Source organism: Falco naumanni, chromosome 11 (genome assembly GCF_017639655.2).
Source record: "Falco naumanni isolate bFalNau1 chromosome 11, bFalNau1.pat, whole genome shotgun sequence".
NCBI lineage: Eukaryota > Metazoa > Chordata > Aves > Falconiformes > Falconidae > Falco > Falco naumanni.
The window spans coordinates 21,413,005-21,433,664 of NC_054064.1; the positions used below are offsets into that span (position 1 = coordinate 21,413,005).

The 20,660-nt window shown below is 38.1% G+C and overlaps 1 protein-coding gene across 3 annotated transcripts in view; it reads left to right on the forward strand.

Annotated features, from left to right (window-relative positions):
- ADGRL4 (adhesion G protein-coupled receptor L4) overlaps nucleotides 1-18,953 on the forward strand; it is a 76,857-nt gene extending 57,904 nt beyond the window's left edge. For all 3 annotated transcript variants that reach the window (XM_040610711.1, XM_040610712.1, XM_040610710.1), the window contains 3 exons: nucleotides 14,917-15,008; nucleotides 16,605-16,773; nucleotides 17,284-18,953. In XM_040610711.1, coding sequence (XP_040466645.1) covers nucleotides 14,917-15,008; nucleotides 16,605-16,773; nucleotides 17,284-17,346 — 324 coding nt within the window. In that variant the 3' untranslated portion in view covers nucleotides 17,347-18,953. The remainder of the gene's footprint in view (nucleotides 1-14,916; nucleotides 15,009-16,604; nucleotides 16,774-17,283) is intronic.
- Nucleotides 18,954-20,660: the final 1,707 nt, after the last annotated feature.

Here is a 20,660-nt window from a genome sequence, read left to right on the forward strand (position 1 = left end):
TGGTTTTTCAAATGTTGTGTGACTTAATCTTTTATCAGTGATCGGTCATCTTTGTAAGATTAGACTGTCATCTTTATGGTTTTATCACTCACATGTACCCTGTCATCATCATAGCTATTTTAAACTAAATTGCGACGTCAGAGAAAAGAACCCGCTATTTCACATAGGCAGACAAGTCAAGTATTGATAGCCCTATTTCAGCTGTGAAGAGGGCCTTTTTAATTCTTATTGGAAGTGGTTTCAAACCTGCAAATTTGGCAGGTATTATATGTTCAATTCTGAATCAAGACATTTTTGGTGCCTCGGGAGCATTTCTAAGTGCTATAAAGTTTAACAAACCATTCCAACTGTAATGGGGTATTATTGTGTATGAGTGGGTTGACAGTGATCTGGCAATAGCTGGAGCTAACAGGAGGAGAAGGTGCAATGGTGAGGCCTCGTGACATCTACGGTCAAGTCAGTTATAACCCTTTGTTGCTTTTTAAGCCATTTGGTGACAAACATGAGGATTTGTGAAAAAGAAGTGGCAGTGCCTAACACACACAGGATGATAGTAAAACAGTTTTATTTCAATGCATTAGCCATTTCAAAGCTGAATAAGGTATCAGGTATAATTCTGGTCAAATTCCACCCCAAATTCCTACTGTAGATTGGGGATAGGCTGGGAACAACATGCTAGATGCAACTGCAGAGTGATCACCCCATCTCACCCTCCTGGTGAGCACAGTAGACTCTGAGAATGGCACGGCACCGTAACACTCCTTGGATCCGTGTGTCTGGGGTCAGATGGTCCTGAGAGCCAAAAGATTACTACAGTGAAACCAAATCATGGGGTGAGACCATCCTTTACTAGGAAATTCTTACAACTTCTAGGTTTAAGTTGACAATTTCCTATTTCCTCTTTGGACCTTATCTCTTTCTTCCATGAAGTTAGCAGGGCTGGGATTTTTTTGTTGCTGCTCTCATTCCTATTCCTCATCTGCCTTCAGGTGAAGATTTATGAGCAGTGATGTATCACTGCACTGTTAGCACAGGAAAACTGCATTATCAAAATATACAAAATGCCCCAAATTTATGCATCTGTAACCTTGTTTTCAGCTCCAGCTGAGCTGTGCCTAATGCGGGATTTTAGGTACAAAGTACAGAGGCAGAGCAGGTCTGTAGTGGCTTTGATACAAGTCTAGCTGGCCACAGAGGCAAATCCTGCAAGCTGGGCTCTGAGGGTTGTAGCTGTTTTTTGATACTCCAGATCTTCCAGCAACCCCTGCAAATTAAAAGAAAATAGGGGAGTTGATAGCAGTTGATATGGGCCCTATGTACCAACGCAATAGCATCCAGTTTCTTTTTTAAATCCCGCTTCCTTGCCTAAGGAAGCCACAGAAAGGAGCTGTAGCTGGACAGCAAATAGCCCTGTGATTGTTTTGTTATTTTTGGTGTGTTATGGAAGTATTTGGTGATAACATGTTTTCACAGTATTAGCGTGCCTTTATTGTCTTATATTATTTTCTCTTCATAATCATGCACTACTGGACCTGGGAGGAAAGGCAACTCACTTTCAGCAAGCTGCTTTGTCTGCTGTGTGAGTTTTTCAAGCTGTTTGGACAGCTTGTTTTGATGAGGTGATAGCAAATTGAAGCCTGGAATGCAAGAGGGATGTTTTCAAAGAGTGCAGGGAGCTAGGTAATTTGCTTGCACTCTACCCAGGTTATTTTCTAAGGAAAATTTGGAAAACCTTATGAAAATAGGCACTGATTCTGGAAGATGACATTGATGTTGGATGTCTGCTCAGTGGAAGGCACGTTGGTGGTGGTAATTCTGTTTCCATTGCCCAGTCTTCCTGTTGGGCACATATATGCATGGGCACCACCATAACAAAGATTAAACTCCTTCCAAAGTAGTGCCACTTAGGAAGTCCTTTTAATTACAGAAGCCAATCTTTTTCCAAGATTTCCATTCTGCCCACACCTAATGAAAGAAAATAAATATTACTAATTAAGGACTCTGAAAAGGAAATGTTAATTTTATTCTGGGATAACTAGATAGGGCATCACAACCACCATATAGAAAGCTGCAAAATCTGGCAGCTTCAAGTTTACCTTTAATCCCAAGGTTCATCTACTAATGGCATTGAGTTTGAAGGTTTTTCATGATAGCCTGGAGAGTTTGGATATCAAGCTGCTGCAGAGCTGCTCACCACAAATCTGATTCTTGCACAAAAGCCTTAAAATCCTTGTCAGCACAAACAGTCACGTACCAAATAGTCCTTCTAGTTTCTGTGAATGGAGACCCAGGAGTTTTGTGCCTTGGATTATACTGTAATATGGCTTTGAGAAACCACGTAAACACTGAAGAACAGAATCGGTTCCGTACCAATGGATTTTCTGTCTCAGGGTACGTTGTTTCAAACACATCCTTGGACTTTAAATCTGCAGTAATATTGAAGCATAGGGAGCTCAAGCGTTTATCTGGAGTACAAACTAAGTTCTCCTCTGATTGCCTAAGCCTAGAAACACTACCTCTGAAAGTGTTTGCTTATTAATATTAAGGTTCTATTAGAGTTCTTAAGTGCAAAGCAATGGCCTTATTGATCCCATCTAAAAGTTGTTATTGTTATTATATTATTATTATTAGATTGGTGACTGTACATGAAAAAGAGTGGGTCAGAAACTCTTTAGATGAAGTTAGCAAAGAAAGTGCATTTAAAACCTTTGTAAAGCAAGCTGCAAGCTGAAGATAATTTTTACAACTTATTTCTTTCTCCTAATACTTGTAATCTTTAGAACCACAACCATTTTAGCTAAAACTATGCAGTAGATTAGATCAAAGCATACAAGTATGGAGAAATTATTTATAACAAGTATTTAAACTTTTTAATAGAGAAGTGAGTTTATCAGAAGCTTTAAGGGACAAATATTTCGAAACACCACAATCCATTCCTGATTGAGGCAAATACAAATATAAGCTCCAGAGATAAAAGGTATGAAAATGAAAAAAAAAAAAAATCCCTAGGACATTTTCTTTTCTTTTGTAAAACACTCTTACAATAATAATCTCACTGTAAGAAGTGTGTAGAAAGGAAATAACCATTTGTCTGCAGGTTAATGTGGCTGCAATTTTGATAAGCATGTAATGTCAGCCAATAAAAAGCTCCTTCCCATTGTGGAGGACTTCTGCATGGCTTTCCCAACCTCTGGAATGACAGCCCGCTCTGTGTTGAGTGGAAGCAGACCTATGTAAGGACTTCATACAGCATTGCTGAAGTTTTTGGGAACATCACCTTTTAAATTCTTTGGACACAGCGTAATTCCCCCCACCTGTAGCTATTGTGAGGGACAGCCATATATTTGTTGTCCAGCTGGCAGTAGAAATTACATCATTTGGAAAAGTTGGGCAAAAACTATTAACACCATACTAATGAAAGTCTACTAGCCATTAAAAGGAAAACTTGGAAAAGAATCACTGCTACTCCAAGTGCAGTTATAGGCAACCCTTCTAATATACCTCTCTCCCACAGCTTTCTCCCATCAAATCTGTTCAGCTGAGCTTCATGCAGCAAGTTCAAAGTCACCCATGATAACATGATTTGCACCTTTGCAGTATTGACAGTCATGCAGGCTTGACTCTTGCACCTGCTGTCACTGTCACAATAAACTGGCATACCTCTGTGATGAACCAAGACTCAGAAGTGTGACATGTTGCAACATTAACAGGTGCAATTTCCCATTTAACAGTATAAACCTATTAGTATCATTTGTTGAGGTCACCTCTGTAATAACAAAATACAGACTTGCTCTTTGAGGCTGGAACATTTCCAAAATTGAACATCATCCAATTAATCCTCTCTGTGGATTTTATCCAAACATCCTTGTGCTATGCAGTGAGGAGGTGGCTCCTGTGCATTCTTCCTTGTTTTACTCCTCTAATGTGTGTTTTCAGGGACCTTGAAGGTGTCTGGCTTGGTTTCAAGCTCCAGTTTCTTGAAACAATTCGTAATTGTGTTTGCAACTACAGAAATGGCTTATAAATGGACCCTGCAATTTTCAGAGCATTCTTGTAAACTTGGCTTGGAACTTGGGAGAGGTGTCCTCAGGAAAGCCAAGTTCTTTTTATTAAGCATTCTTGTATGTAATAAATGTAATGAATAATCAACCGTAAAGTAAAAATATTCTAAGAAATGCAGTGATTGATTAACCATACTGTTTTGAACTTCCCATGTATAAATGAATGGGTAAATGAATAAAATATACAGATTGCAGTTGCAAAATACAAAAAAAAAAGTGACATATGAGTGATGAAAGCAGGCTAACAGTAGAGTAATGCTTTTCATTAAGGAACTGCCTGCATATTCATTAGAGCCAGTCGATTACTTAAAAAATACATTCATCAGATAATTTATTTGATGAATTTTACCATTATTTGTCAAATAATTTATTCAACAAAAAAGGTAAAATTAATGGAATAGTGCATTCATCAAATCTTATTGGACAGCTTTAATACTTATTCAGTTCTGTACATTTAGGTTGATTCAGGATTAGTAATACTGCTGCAATCAATGCAGAAAAATTTCCTGGCAAATCCATTACTCTGCTGTTTTCCCATATACTCACAAATTTCATGTATTTAATCTAGGCCATTCAAACTGAACATCTTTCTTGTAGAAAAGTAAATATATCAAGAGTTTTAATTTTTACATTTTCCCAGACTTCAATATTGAGCATGATCTTATAGTCCATTTCTCCCACTTAAAAAAAGAAAAAAAGGAAGAAAGCAGCCCCTCTGAGGTCAATCACACCACACCACACTGGTGTAATCAAGTACATTGCCTCTTCGGGCTTCTTCACATTATTATTTCTGTTCTTCACATGAGTGAAGCAGCTCATGTTCGTTACTCTTGATATTTCTTGATATTCTAAGGATTACTATTGAAAAGTGGTTTGACCTCTAACCTCCATCACAACAAACTATACCACCATCTCACATTTTTTAGTGAATATTTATGCTTTGGTAAACTCTGTGGGGTTTTTCTAGGAGGTTATTTGTGATAAATGCCTACTTATGTTTCTTAGATGAGAAAAATATACTCTGTACAGTTTACTGTACGTTTTTCAGAAAATAGCTGTTTTAAACTTTTCTTATACCTATGCTTGTTCCTCAGTCTGCCTTTTTAGTAGAAATAAATTTCCTACAGGGACTAGCAATGGCTTTATTATTCTTTATGGAAGAATAATAGTCCCTTTTTCATTAGCCCCTCTGTGGCTTCAGTTAAACGTGTCTCTGTTGCATTTCTTATGCCATTGTGGATAAAGTGGAGATAATTAATTATATAGTGGCATTAAAGACTGAGTCTGCAACTTTGGTTGAAACAGATTAGTTCAAACTGCAGCGTTGTTCAGCAACAACAATACCTGCTGTGCTAAATAATCCCTGAGTTGGAAAGTACATGCCCTGTTCAGTGGACAGGACCGGCTTTAATTTCCAAGCCACAGCTTCTATACTGCCATACCCAATGGATGCAGTTTCTCAGCAAGACCAGGGCTTTCAGGTGAAATTCAGGTTTTTTCCTTCCTTCCCTCTGTCTTTAAAATGCCTGTTCTAAAGCCCCTGGAAATACTTGGAAAAAGAGGCTGCGGCTGTTAGTCTACAACATGAAAATTACTTACTTTAAAGTTTTTGAACAGGAACAAATTAATCATATAAGGCTCAAAGATCCTTGAAGGATATTCCATATAAAACTGGTTTTTAAAAAATATAAACTTAGCTAGTAGTGTTATAAGAAAAAACATGTGAAAAAGTTCTCTCTCAGATTCACTGATAGGACATTAGACTTGAAAAGTCAGGTGTGTCCTCTGTCATCAAGCATGAGGCAACAAGGAACAGCAGGTGAGGGAGTACAGCTAGATGCCAAGGGGAATGGGAAAAGCACCCGCAGGTGCCAGCTGGGTGTGCAGATTTCCTGAGACATCCCATAACTCAGTGCAGTTAATGTCCCAGGCATCCTCCTCCTTTTCTAGCAAGATAAACTCTGCCCACTGGTTTAATGGATCCATGTATGCTAAGCTTCAATGGAATTTTTTTCAGGAAAGCCACACAACTGAATCAGTCCTTGTTTGGTTTGTTTGTGCTTGGTTGTTGGTTTGGTTTTTTTCTAATTGCTTAATATTATCTTGGTCATTCTTTACACTGCCTTGCTATAAGCACAATTTCTATAAACACATATGCTTACCCAAAATTGTTCATTGAAAGGACGCTGTAGGTTTGCTTTGGATAATTAACATAAACCAATGATGTCTTTTGGACTTCCTTAGTAATTACATAATGACTACATCCACACTACATATTTTCTCACTCAAATCACATTTCTTCCACTATTCCACTGCCCCTTTGATTCATCGCTGGCAGGCATTTAGAGAAGCAAATTTAAATTCACAGTAGTAATTGCATGTGAATACTCTGTTTGGAAATCTCACTTGGTCATTGAAAGAGCTTTTTGTGGATTTGAGTAGGATCATAAATGACAGCATGGAATTTTGTCACTATAGCCGCAGCAGAATCGTGAATATTTCTAAAAATCAAAGGGCCAAATCATGTAGAGGATTTGGCAAACTGTGGAAGGCATGGACAGCTTTTCTGCCAACTATTCACACCTCCAAAATGGCAAATATAGCCTGTTGTCAGACTTGACTTCTCAATTGTGCTCCTGATGCTGCCTCACTCCTGGTATCTCAGTGAAGCTAGTTCTGCTAAAAGATAAAATACAACTACTTCACTTCTCTTTGCCAGGTAAAAAAACTTCTGCAAGGCTCCTGCATGAGGCTCCAGATACAGCCTAAGACAGGTTTGCATTTATGCAAAGAAACCGTGGCAGAGGTGTAACGTGTAGTCTGAAGTCTTTGATGCACCTGGAATCAGTTCATTAAACAGCCTGATTTATGTCATTAGCACCAAGTAAATACACCTTCTCAAAAGCTTCTTGGAAAAGGAGAAGAGTAAATCTAGTAATTAATTACACTGCAAGCAAGATAGACCCCAGTCCTACCACTGGCTCTAGCTGGGCTAACATTTATGGCTGAGGTCAGATACAGCTCTACTGGTTCATCCTTCCTGCTCTTGACTGCAGAACTGAGGTTAAATAAAAATATTTAGGTCAGTATGTGTTTAGCTTTGCAATCCAGTAAGAAACAACACTGAATCCAGAAGTCTGAGAAGCTGTTTACTCTGATGAAAATTATAGAAGCCCCATTTATTTATTTATTTACAGCTTGCTATGAGTGTTCTAAAAATATAAAGGCAACATTTAATTGAGTCTAAATCTACAGCTTGAGGTATGTAAAAGAACAGCTTTGAAGTATGCATAGATAAAGAGCAACCTTTGTGAAAATTATGTATTTCCTGAGACAGGGTTTGAAATAAACTCATTTAGCTATGTTTTAACTCTTAAAACAAGTGAAATTATTTAAATCTTAGAGTCATAAAATTCTAATCCTACATTATTGAAAATATTTCCCCTAAATATGGCCTAAAGGGGGTTTTTATTAAATGTTTTTATTACATTTTCTATTCCTAGATACGACTGCTGTTGTATACCTAAAGTGTTCGAGAAGGTATATTCACTGGGGACATGATAATGAGATAAATCAGTCAGGAGACAAACCCAGACTGTTTGACTGCCAGCTTGTGTCCAATTTATGCAATTAATATGGCATACATTTTCATTTTGTAGCTTAAACTGTTGTATTGTTAATAGCTTAATTCTGCTCTCCCCTGACTGAAGTAACGATGACCCACTGAATGTTGCCATTTTACCCAGCCATTAGCCATACAGCCAGAAAGACAGAAATGTATTGCTCTCTGTGGCAGGATTCAGACCATCACAAGCTCATTAATTCAAAGACTCATAATGAGGGTCATTGTAAAGACTGATACAGATACAGCAGCTCTGAACTTCAGACATTTTTTGAAAGAGCCAAATTCAGCATGATATATGTAAAAAATTCAAGTATATGCCTAAGAGAGCAGCAGGAGAAATTTTCTCATTCTTTTTTGTGAGATCTGACATCAGCATATAGATGGTTTCATCAATTATTGAGACAGAGACCAAGAAAGGAAAAGGGAATGATTTGGGGGTTTCGTTTTTGAAGTTTGAATGTAAAGTGCTCAGACTGAATCAGAACTAGTATGTCTGAATCTTTAGAATTAGCTGCCTCTTTCTTATACCTTCTCTTCTTTGTAACACTAGAGAGCCTTAAAAGACTGGTATTTAAAGTGTTTTAATAACTTTTGAAAGGCAGGAGTGTAGCTTTTACACAAGGATATCATATATGAAATCACCAATTCCTTTTTCATTCTATAAATACATGTGTATTGGAAAATGGCCTCAAAAACTCAGTCTTGTATTAAACAATTACTCCACCGTTAAAAAAAGAACTGTCTTTAGATAGTCCAGGATGAGGAACAGGGCGATGAGGGAGATCCAGGTATCCCTGCTCCGGTGAATATTTAATTATTTATATGGTATGGAATAGATCCAGCAGGGCTGACGGAACAATAGCAGTGAATAGCTGGTACAGAGGCTGGAGAAACTAGGGGTCATAGCCTAGTCTGAATATTAAGTACAACAGAAAATTGTGCCAGTGTCTCCAGCATCCTGGATGAATGCCCTGTCCACAGGGATTTTCATTGTTCAGGAGTGTCCTTTCTGGTTTTAATCAGAAAAGCTATCCTAGTCAGAAAGCCTTTCCTGGTGAAAGGATAGTCTAAAACAGTGAATGTCTTTTAGTGCTAATGAACTGACGTTTTTCAGCAAAAACATGTTGGACAAAATTTTCTTGAATGCCTCTCGCCCTAATCTGTTTCATTTTACCAGATGTCTAGGTGCTAACTGAGCTACCGCCATGAAAGATGGACCATTTCCCTCTGAGCTTTCAAGTGCTCTTTTGTCTTGCTTAAAAAAGGGAGGGAGGGAGGGAGGAAGGAAAAGATTTCTTAGCTGCCAAATTTGACAGCTGTCAGCTTCCTTGATGGGGCAAAATGATGATATATCACTTCAGTATCTTACAATTTAATTGTAATTAATTATAAAAGAAACTACAACTCTTCAACATGAGTGCAAATATTTTTATTTGCAGGCAGATGTTTTGCATGCTTTATTAAATTTTGTGTATTTCATACCATTCAGTGCTCAACTAAAAATAACTACCATTCTGTACCTACACAGAGAGAGTTTCATGCAGTGTGAAGCACTAACATCATATTTACTTGAGGATAGAATATTATGTTACTCTTCCAATATGTAAAATACGCACATTAAACAGTGGAATTAAGGACCTATTTTAAATATAGCAGTTGCTAAGCAATGTGCTATTAGCAGAACTCAAACAGCTTGGAACATTTAGTATTTTGGGGCCTACATGCTCGTTTTTATATTATTTCTTAGTTTGCAAAATACAATTAGTAATCAACAGAGAAGTTTGTAATTTGCTTAGACACTAGATGACATTGTTTCTCAATGCTCTTCTGGATCCTTATCTCAGGAAAAAGAGCAGCGTAAATGTTACTAAGTCTTGATATACATACAACTCTATTATTTCGTTGTACAAACTATGAATGGGTGGAATTCTGCATCGTGGTCCCAGAACTGTGAGGAGTAGAAGCCAAAGCAGCTCTAGCCATGCCCACCATTGGGTGGCTTTCCTTCGTTACAGAAGCCTGTGCAGAAGTACACCATCCAGTTAGCTGTGGCAGTACTGAGACAGAGGGAGGGATGCAAATCTGCAAACAGATTTAAAGAGCCATCCTACCTCTAGATGGAGGTTGGTTAAAACCACAGTTTTCCCCATCCCGTCCTAAAATACATGTGATTGATTGAACAGAGCTCCCCAGGTTAACTCCTTCAGCAAAACCTCCTTATTGTTGACAAGATGATTAGGAAAGCACCAGGGAATTTCTTTGAATTTGCAATTGCTTTTTCTGTCCTGCAAATTTCTTTACAAGAGAAAATTATCAAGACCGGTGCTGTGGTTGTGGGTCAGATCTGATCCTAGGACTTGTACCACTCCAGACAGCTCTGAACTCATCCTTGTGTGCCAGCTGTATCTGACCCACCCACATCACAGCTGTGAACATGGGAACTGTACCATGGAGATCCCCAGAACACAGCTGCCAAAAAATGTCACTATCCTGCTCTATACCACAGTGTGCATCCAAGATACACGCAAGTGCTAATCTGCAGAGTGAAACCCACAGCAGCGTTCGCTGTTGCCTGTGAATCCCTTGAGACTGTCACTCTCTGATGTGTAGAGATAAAGCCCTGACAACACTGGAGGCAATGGGAGTTTCACCGTTTAACAGTTCTGCCATTGGTTTAACGGGGCTAGAAGTCACTCCAAAGTCCTAAATCCTTGTGACCCTTCACATAGGTGACCTCCGCAAGAGAGATGTACCAAACACTTACCATCCCCCCTTTAAATTCAGTCATGGGTGTACAATAAAACCTAGCTTGTTCAGATTTGTGGCTCCTTGGAGGATATCCTGGGTTATACAAATACACAAATGTAGTTGCCCATATCTACAGAATCTTGACTTCATGGGATCCTAATAATTGTCCTTATTTAATGTCTACTTCCCATAAATATATTTTAAGTTTCCTACTATTTGTTCATAAATATACCACAACATTTCTAGAATTTAAAAAAGCTAAAAAATACTTTCACACATATCCTTGAGGAGAAATGATTCCCTGAAGATTCTATGAGTGGAGGCTGTTCCTATATCAGCCCTTGTCTTTGATTAACCACTTAAAAGAAAAAAAAAAAAAAAAAAAAAAAAAAGGGGAATAGATTAATTATTAAAATTACCCCTGTAGTGCACCTGAGCATGTTGAGTGAAACCCCACTGAATCTCTGGGGGAGGGAGGGCTGAGGATGCTCAGCACCTCACAGAATTAGGCTTCCAGGGAGAATGTCAGGGGGTTCCTTTGTGAAACAGTAAGGACTAAGTGCACTGTCTGCCCAACAGCAGTTTGGGGTGGTTTGTTATATATATTTAAAAATAAAAAAATAAAAAAATAAAATAGAAGAAATTAATTCAGTTCTGGGCTTGGAATCAATGTAATTCCCCTTTCTCCCATTAGACTTGCTGAGAAGCCCCTCTCAGGACATGCAGCGGTTTCTCTGACTGCTCAGCCATGTAATAACACTGAAAGCAAAGGCAGAAGAACTTGCCATGTCACACTGTAATGTCATTATTCACTTGATAAAACTGTGGCCACGCCGCACCATTTCGCACTTTGGGTTTGCCCAAAGCTGCAGAGTAGCTCTGCTCGCTCTCCAGGTAACCCCTCCCGAAAGCCGGCACGCGGCAGCGGCGGTCCCAGGCTGGCCCTCCCCAGGCCGGTGCACAGCCCATCCCGAGCGGGGTTTCACAGCCGCCTGCACATCCCGCTCCCCTCCAGCCTGCCGCCTCTCCGGAGACGAGTGCCTTATGTTTGCCTTTCCGTTCTCATCCACCTTGCCTGTCCCCTTAAGGCAGCCTTAATTATAACGTCATCAAAGGTTTATTCAGCAAGATTTGAAGATTGGGCTTTAATTAGGAAAATGAAAACACACGCTTATAACCAAAGTTAAGTATAAAACACAATATTTGGCTGTAAGTAGAAACTGGTGTTCTCATCCAAAACTCCTTCAGTTTGTCCCAGCCGGAAGATTTGGGGATCCAGGATTCCTTGTGCCTCTTTACAGTCTGGATTACTTTTACAGCCTACCACACTTCTGCTCATTTGAAGCTCAGTTTTTGATACAAATTCAAATGTCTTAAGGGCTGTATCTTTGACCAGGCATTGTGGGTGATTTGACTTCCCATCCCATTTGTTGAAATACACATGGCTCTTTGGGGACACCAGTTATACAACGGCTGTTTCCTCTTTAGTCCTACTCAGTCAAACTACTCAGTATCCCCACTCGGTGCGACTGTCCGACATGAACATACTTTACATTTCCCAGAAACAGCTGAGGCTACTGGTATTTCATAGCAAAGAACATACAGAGCATTGGGTTAAAGCAGATTATGTTAAATTTAGGGTATCATTGGATTACCTGTTTTCTCTAAAGGCCACACTTGACACATTATTAACATTAGCTAGGTTTTTTTTATCCCTGGATTTACCTGTGAGTTCATGTTATGGTTTTCCCTCAAGTTTTGCTGCATTTCTGTGTCCAGGATAGTTATAACTACTTTTGTTACCTATTTCTTCCCCCAAAGGACTAAATGCAGCTCCAAAGGCCTCTAACTTAGGCTGGAAAGAAAAAAAATCAAAAAGACCCACTATGTTGCCCAAAAACTAGTATTTTGAGAACTGAACACCGTGTAAAGGCAGTCTATGAACTTCACTATATATATGTTTTATTAATGGGATGCTTCAAAATGGGGTAAAAACTGACTTAAGACTTTAATAAATCTTGGAAATGACCGGGTATTTCAGAAGTTAAGCTCACCCTCATTACCCTGTAATACTACCTCCTGCAAGGCTACCTGAGACGTATTGTACAATAATTGTGTTCTGGCAGCTGACTCCGAGAAGCCGGTGTTAACCTCTCCCGCTCCCCCGATATGTACAGATTATTCCCATTAGAATGGATTGATGAATGAAAAGACCATGGTTAATGGGTATTACTTTAATGCAGAGGGCCAAATCCTATTATCCTGTGCAACAGACAGCGTAAATAATATTTATGTAAAGGAGCCCCCCTGGGACAAAGAGAAATGGAGTCCAGGGCTGCAAGGCCCCACATCTGCCCATTACCCACCCCACCCTTGCTCAGCAAAACCTCTGCAGCTCTGCAGGTGCTTTCTGTGGCCAAATGATAAGGGGGGGCGGCCCACAGAGCTTCTTACAGAGCCTGTTAATGGCAACAGGAAGGCTCTCATTGACATGAGTGATCTTGGTGATGGGCTGGCAGAAAGGAAGGTTGGTGGCGAAGTTTGTGTGGCAATCTTGATAGCAGTTTCTGAAGAAGTAGCAGTGTTTTCTCCATGCTCATGGTACTTTGATCACATTTCCCTACCTTTTCCAGACTAATAAACACATTAGGTGGGTTATGCAGATTACAGTGTGTGCACTAAGTTATTTGATATATTATTCACCAACAAATATAAGATAAAAAGTAAGTCTGCATATAATTACCCACAACTGCTGACTGACTTATAATTAACTTTGAAAAAATTGCTGGTTTAGGAGATATTATAGATTACAATTTTAAATATAAGGAGCTTCAGAATAGCTCTCACGATCAGCGCAAGTACAAGGTATTCAGTGAAGGATTAATTCCCTAAACTGCTAATCAGCTCTATCTCCTGTCTTATCAAATTGTACATACATTATGCTGTATTAAAGTATGAGCGTGCAGCTAATTAAAGCAAAGCCTGCATTTAATATCAGATACTCCCCCCCCCCCCCCTTGACACAACAAAAATGTTCTAAGGACATACATAACAAGTGTTAACAAATGAAAGTGATTGGTTTTAAAGTGATGCTGTGCTCCTCCAGCAGCCTTTTGTTTCCATTTCGGAGGATTTTCCATTTCAGAGGATTTTTTTTTATTATTATTATTATTATTTTTTTAAGAAAAAGAAGGGGAGAGGAAAACACGGGAGTCTTTCTGGAGAAACAAGTTGGGGAAGACATTAATTCTATTCAGTCTATAGCTGGAAGCCCACAGGAACTAACCAAGGGATTACAACCAAGGATCTACAAATAGTATCTGGATGACATCCAGCTAAAATGTGGTTCATTTACCAACCTTTTTAATAGATTCTGATGTTAAATGCTGCAAAGCAAAATATTTTTTTTAAAAAAAGCAAGAAAGCAAACTCATCCACATTGTTAAAGGAATGCAGTATAAATTTAAATGAAAGATCAGCAAAGCCTAGCTGAGCAGAGAGAGGTTCAGAACAATAACTGAGCATCATTTACAAAACTGCTTCTTTTAGTTGCTTTTTTCTGTTTCAAACTAAAATAAAACAATGCCATTATAAAGAAGGCAGGGAAAAAAAACATACTGAAATTATTCACTTATAAAACAAACATAAAATATAAGAAAGAATACAAAGCAGGGAGTATTTGAACCAAAGCTATTTTTTGTAAAAGTATTTTTGAGTAAGCCTCAAAGTTTTTTGTGCCACTTGAAAGTTTTCCCAGCCCAAAGACCTCAGAACATATGATGTTATTAGTGTTATTGAACAACAAAAGACATACATTTTGTCAAGATCTACACAATACTGTAAAATAGAAAAGGGGAGGGGGGGGGCTTTTTTGGGTTTTCCCATCTTTTCTTTTCTTTTCTTTTCTTTTCTTTTCTTTTCTTTTCTTTTCTTTTCTTTTCTTTTCTTTTCTTTTCTTTTCTTTTCTTTTCTTTTCTTTTCTTTTCTTTTCTTTTCTTTTCTTTTCTTTTCTTTTCTTTTCTTTTTTTTTCTTTTCTTTTTTTCTTTTCTTTTTTTTTCTTTTCTCTTTCCTTTCCTTTCTTTTGCTTTTATTTGCTTTTATTTGATTTTCTTTTCTCTTTCCTTTCCTTTCTTTTTTTCTTCTTCTCTTCTTATATATCTCTACTTAAAGAAAAAAATCTCAGCAGGAAATTGAAGAGATTTACCAATAAAATCAATAAACATTTGCAGACTGTTGGCAGTGATACTGTTGAGATAAGGTAGAGTTACAGCCCTGTTTGATCAATGTTTATTACAAGGCTCACATTTTTTTAATAGAAGTGGATCAGAACAGGGTGGGTTTTTCTCCTCCCGGCACTGGATTCTGTAGGCTTCAAATACACAGCAACTTTATCTGATCTGTTTAATTTAAATGTGTAAGAGTTACTGAAATACAAAATCATCCTGGTCTGAACTAAAAGTTCCTTTCTTCGCTCCCCCCAGGTTAATTTGTTGGCTTTCGGAGTGATTATTTATAAAGTATTTAGACACACTGCAATGTTAAAACCAGAAGTGAGTTGTTATGAAAATATAAGGTAAGTTTGCCATTTAATACAAATTCTACCTTCTCTAAGTTTAAATACAGCCAGAGATGAAAGTCAGTATTCATAAATAACAGTTTAATCTTCTGGAAGATTTGTAGAAAAAGAAAGTTCAATTGTTTTGGGTTTTTTTTTCCTGTTAACCCCTCATAGATTTGGAGGTAGATTTTGCAATCTTTACTTCGATTGAGCAATATCTTGCACAGTAACACCGGGGTTGTGTGAGAGGTGTACGAGGAATACAAGTGGCCCATACCAACCAGAGGGTAAAGGCTGATGGCAAGCTTAAAGAAGGAATTGTCCTTTTTTCTTAAGTACTTTCCACAACCTCTATGCAAGCCAAACCAGATTTCATAACTTATGCCTGAACTGGGATCAAAATATTTGCCTTGAGGTAACAGGTAATTCAGTGATAAGAGAACCAAGACATTCATGTTATTTGTAAAATGTTTACAGTACGACATGGTGCTTTTGTGGTGTTGGGGGGCATGGGGGGATTCACTCCAGTATTTTTACTTTGCATGCTGCTATGATTTTTCCATCAACTCACTCTCTTTAAAACTGATTTATAGGGACCTTGAAAACCGTTTGTGCAGGAAAAGCTGAAGTGTACTACAGGGAACATTGAAAACAACTTACTGTTTGTGTTGCTTAGGAACACTCCTGCAGTTTCAATGCATTGCACTAGATTTATAGTTAGAATTTAGCAATTGTTTGATTGATTACTTTCTCTTATTCTTCACCCTTCATAGCTTCATGTGGTGACCTGGTTTTAATGAAGTTGAAAATTATTCATTTTCAGAGGAACAGTGCTAAAAATGTCTGTTGTTCAAAAGAAGTCCTGCAATGACTGGGCTGAGAATGAATAAGAAAGTAATCAGTGGCTTTACTTCCAAGACAACATGCTGTAATTTGCTTAAGTCTGTGAGCAGGGCTCTACAGCACGTTGAGGGGAAAAAAATCATAGCCAATCAGTTCCTATAATTTTAAGGCATCAATATCCTGACCCAGGAATTATTTGAATTATTTGAGAGTATTTGTGTTCTAAAAACAATTTTTATTAAAAAAAAAAAAAAAAAAGAGGAAGAATGAAACAAAGAAAGCCCAGTTTTACGACTGGCACCGTCTTCTGCAGTGAACCTGAGAGGCAGCCTGGGAACCCTTTGATGTCATGCACATGTACTGACCTAAGAGCATACTGTACATTTTTCTGGGTTATTTTTTGAGGAAGATAAGGGGGAGGAGGAAAAGTGGGGGAATGCTTCATAACAGACATATGTTTTTCCTTGGGGAATTACACTAACAGTAGATTTAAATCAAATCATATGATGCTGCAGTACACCAGAGAAAACATATCTGAAGCCAGTGTTTTAAGGCCCTCCAGTTTTACTCCTTTGCTCTTCTGCAGTGATTATGTGAGTTTATTCATGCCACAGTGCTACAGCACACCCTAAAGAGCAGCCCATGCATTTGCACTTCTCAGCCTTCACAGCTGTGAAAAAATTGCCTAGGCAGCATCTGTCATCCAAAGCGGTGAGGGAAGGAGAATAGCACATGCCCACAAGTTCACGTTGTTGCCTTCCTGTCTAGATCCTGTGCGCGAGGTGCTCTTGCTCTCCTGTTCCTCCTTGGGGCTACCTGGATCTTTGGGGTCCTCCATGTCGTCCAGGGATCCGTGGTTACTGCATATCTTTTTACAATCTTCAATGCGTTCCAGGGGATGTTCATTTTCATATTTCTTTGTGTGTTGTCTAGGAAGGTAAGTGTCCCATTCCTTGTGGGAATCAACTCAGGCAGTCTTGTCTGCCCAGCCCTAAAGTGGAGTTGTGGTGCCAACGTTTATTAGGGCAAGGGAGGAAAACCTTGTGCCATTGATGGGGGAGAGGAGGGAAGAGGGGAAATTTTGCTGCTGCCTTCAGTGGAGTCAGAATCTCTGTCCAATTTTTACCTTCTCATGTATGTCCTCCCAGGTTTAAACCCAATGTATGAAACATGGAAAATTTTTTTTAAAAAATTGTAAAACTGGTTGCAGCATCACTAACTCAATGAAATAACATGTGTGCAATAAAACCCCTCCAGTTTTTCCAGTTAGCAGCAGGATTCACACACATGATCCTGAAATGATATTTTATTCAGTATTCTGTCCTAAACTCGAAAGAAGCCTCACCTTAGAACATCTAGTGACAGGAGCAGTACAAAATGAGTTTGAAGGCATATAGACATATTAATAAATCTATTTCATATTTGCATTCAATTATTTTTGTTTCAGATTCAGGAAGAGTATTATAGGTTGTTCAAAAATGTTCCTTGCTGTTTTGGATGCTTGAGATAAATGGAAGGAAAACATGCATGAGCATCTCAGTGGAAGAAGGCAGCAACCCAGATGATGTTGTTATGGATATTACAGAAAAATCTGGTATTGTGAAAGTATGAAATGAGCTAGTGAGCAGGCATATCTCTTAACTGAATTATTGACTGGTTTTGTACATACGAGTGCATTCATGCAGAGCATTTATATTATGCTGTATACAAACAGTATACAAAACAAACTGGATTTTTGCAAAACAAATATTAATGAAGACCAGGGAAAGAAGCTCGACTTTTCATGACTTAAGTTTTGTTTCTAATATTAGAAATATCTGCAGTTCTTGATAGCAAGATACCAAAACCCAAGTGGCACAGCAGATTTTATGAATTGCTTTGCTAGTGGAAGCATGTTCACTGTCTTTTTGTAGTAATGAGCTTCTTACATTAAGTTGTATGTGGCCATCTGCAGGGAATGGGTTCCATTAAAGAGTCAATAGATAAAGATCTGCTTCAGCCCAGACTTTTGAAAACATTTCTTTTAATTTAAAGTAGATTAAAAGAGGAATTTGTTTAATATTATTCTCTTATCATTCTGAAATATATATTTGTATATTAATCAATTCTTTATTTTTATAACTTTTAAAGAACTGTTTAGATCTGAAGAGCTGAGGTCAGATCTGATACAAGAATGGTGGGACAGACATTTTATAAGTGAAAGATTATTTTGTGAGTACTTTGAAAAAGACCTGGTTCTTGCTTTATTTAACTGCCAAAAAGACTGAGATCTGCTAAACTGGCACTATGATTTTGGAGGCTGTGGGAAGAAGATGCTTTCATAAGTTTGTTTACTTGGTACAGATATTTGGAATCCAGACTTCATAGGATCAAACTAAAAGTGAAGTGGTAGAAATCACCCATGCAGAAGAATACAGATTTAAATTCAAGGTCATGTGCCTCCATACCATGTAAAATTGTAATTACAGCAGTTTTCTCTACTCAGGATCTTTGAGTCAAGCAGCTGCTTTCCTCTGAGGCTCCTGGTTTGAAATACTTATCCTGTGTTTAACCTTAGGAGCATACAGAGATCTACTGAAATCAAAGGGAGTACTTGAGGTGCAAGTTTTGCTAGACCAGGGCACAAACAACATGCATCAGCAGTTCCACCTTTGCCATATTACTTATTTTAAAAGTATGTTTTAATTTCACTCTTTTAGCACCTAGCATATGTGAAGTGCTAAGCAATCCTCAGTCCACGTTGCCTTCTCAGGAAGTGTCTAGGATCTCAGATGAAGCCCAGTGTTTTTACCCAGTGAGGCACTGTAAATATGTAGTTGTTAATAAATCCCACTGTTGTGTTGTCTGTTAAAATAAAGCACTAGTCTGAATTTTATTTATATTGAAGGAAACCTTTTTTGGTAATTCTCAAATTTGTTTAGTTTTTATCTTTTTTCCATATACACAAGGCTTTCATTGTATGCACTGCAGTGACATGCTTCATTAAGTATATTCCATGCCTCTGTCAAAATTTTTGAAACCACAAGAGGAGTCATTTCTTCGGAGGGCAAAAAAAAATTATTTCTGTTGGTCCTTTAAATGTAAAATATGTGAATAAACTGAAGTGCTTAGCATTCACATTTGGACGTTTCCCTTCATTTAAATAAATACAGTGGTAACAAAGTTCTCATGGTTATATATTATTTTCCCTGAATTATTTTCTGTATTTCCTTTGCTGTTGTATATGTTCTTCCAGGTTTGGGAAGATGCAGATACATATTACTTAAAAGAGTATTTTTAGAAGGATATCTACTAATACATCATTTTTAATCTCCTGCAGAAATGTAACCTATAGTAAGTCTGTCTGGACAAAGCAGCATGTCTAGTAACTATATAATGACTTCAGCATGCTCAGTGAGATTGAAAATGTTCCTTGGAAAGAAAATACATCATAAAGTGTTTAGGTTACAATAGTCTCTTTAATGAAAGAACATCTTTTATAGGAAAACTGTGCTCTCCAGTCTCTGGGTCAGATCTTCATTGAAACTCTGTTTTCCTTACATGCAAGGATGAGTTTTCATCTTTTAATACAGCACATAAGGAGCAGAAAAATTTTGTTTAGATTCTTTGCCTTAGAGCCTGAAGGATATTGTAATTGTCCTCCCTAATTCATGCAGAAATACTGACAAGAAATAAAAGGGTTTATTTGTCGCAGCCCTTAGTAACACAAGCCCCAACCCAGCAGAAAGGGAGGATTAGAGACAATGGGCATAAACTGAAAAAAAGAGAGGTTTCAGCCAGATATGAGGAAAAACCTTTTCACCGTGAGGATAGTCAAGCACTGGAAATGGTTGCCCAGAAAGGGTTTGCGCTTGTGATAAAATCTTTAATTTTTAAGACTGGATAAAGCCCCCAGAACCCCGATCTCATACATGACTCTGCTTTGAGTAGGAAGGTAGATGAGATGACCCTCTGAGGTCCCTTCCAGCCTGAATTGTTCTATAAGTCTATGAAATAAAATATCAAATCAGAAATATAACAGTTGGGCATTAGTTATGATTTTGTTAAGCAAACTTGCACTCAAGTGCCATGCATCAGCTGAACAAACTGTTCCTCCAAAAATAAATTTGTGTGACATATTTGTCAGATCAACTGGTAACTACTTGACTGGTTTGAAAACTAAAAACTTTGTTTGGCGTCTTTTCAGATTACATGCTTTTGAGAGGTATATGACATCTCCAGGTGGGGCCAAGAGGAAAAAAAATAATAAAGCAATGATTGACAAGACAGATAAAAAGTAGAATGTTAAGGTTTCGCTCTGAAAGCAAGTGCTTGCTGAAGAGAGAAATTGTTTCCATTAAACCAATCAAAGAGAAATTTGTGTTCAGTGTTGCATTTCAAGGTGTGCTTCAGAATATAATAAACAAGGTCTGGATTAAGAAAGACTGGTTTATTCTGAAATAATTATTTCCTCAAAGAACTGGAAATGTATTTCAAAGAAACCACAACATTTAGGAGTTAATTATCATCACAGCCTTTGGGAGGCTCAGTCTGACAGAGCTGGGCTGATGAACAGATCGTTTGTGCTCTTCACCTACTGGAATGAAACAGGTAGGCATTGAATACTGTTCAAACCTATTTCAGACTTTCCTCCACTCTCCAGTTGTCACAGTCCTTCAACTCAGAACATGGTGGTACCCCAAAGGTAGGAATTTGCAAACTTGTGCATCTTATTGATCAGCTGTATAAAGTAATGTCACACATGGTGAGGTTAGGCAGAATAAACAGATATTTGCAGGGCTGATTCCTCCAGCTTTTTACACCTCCAGCATCACTTTTCTCACA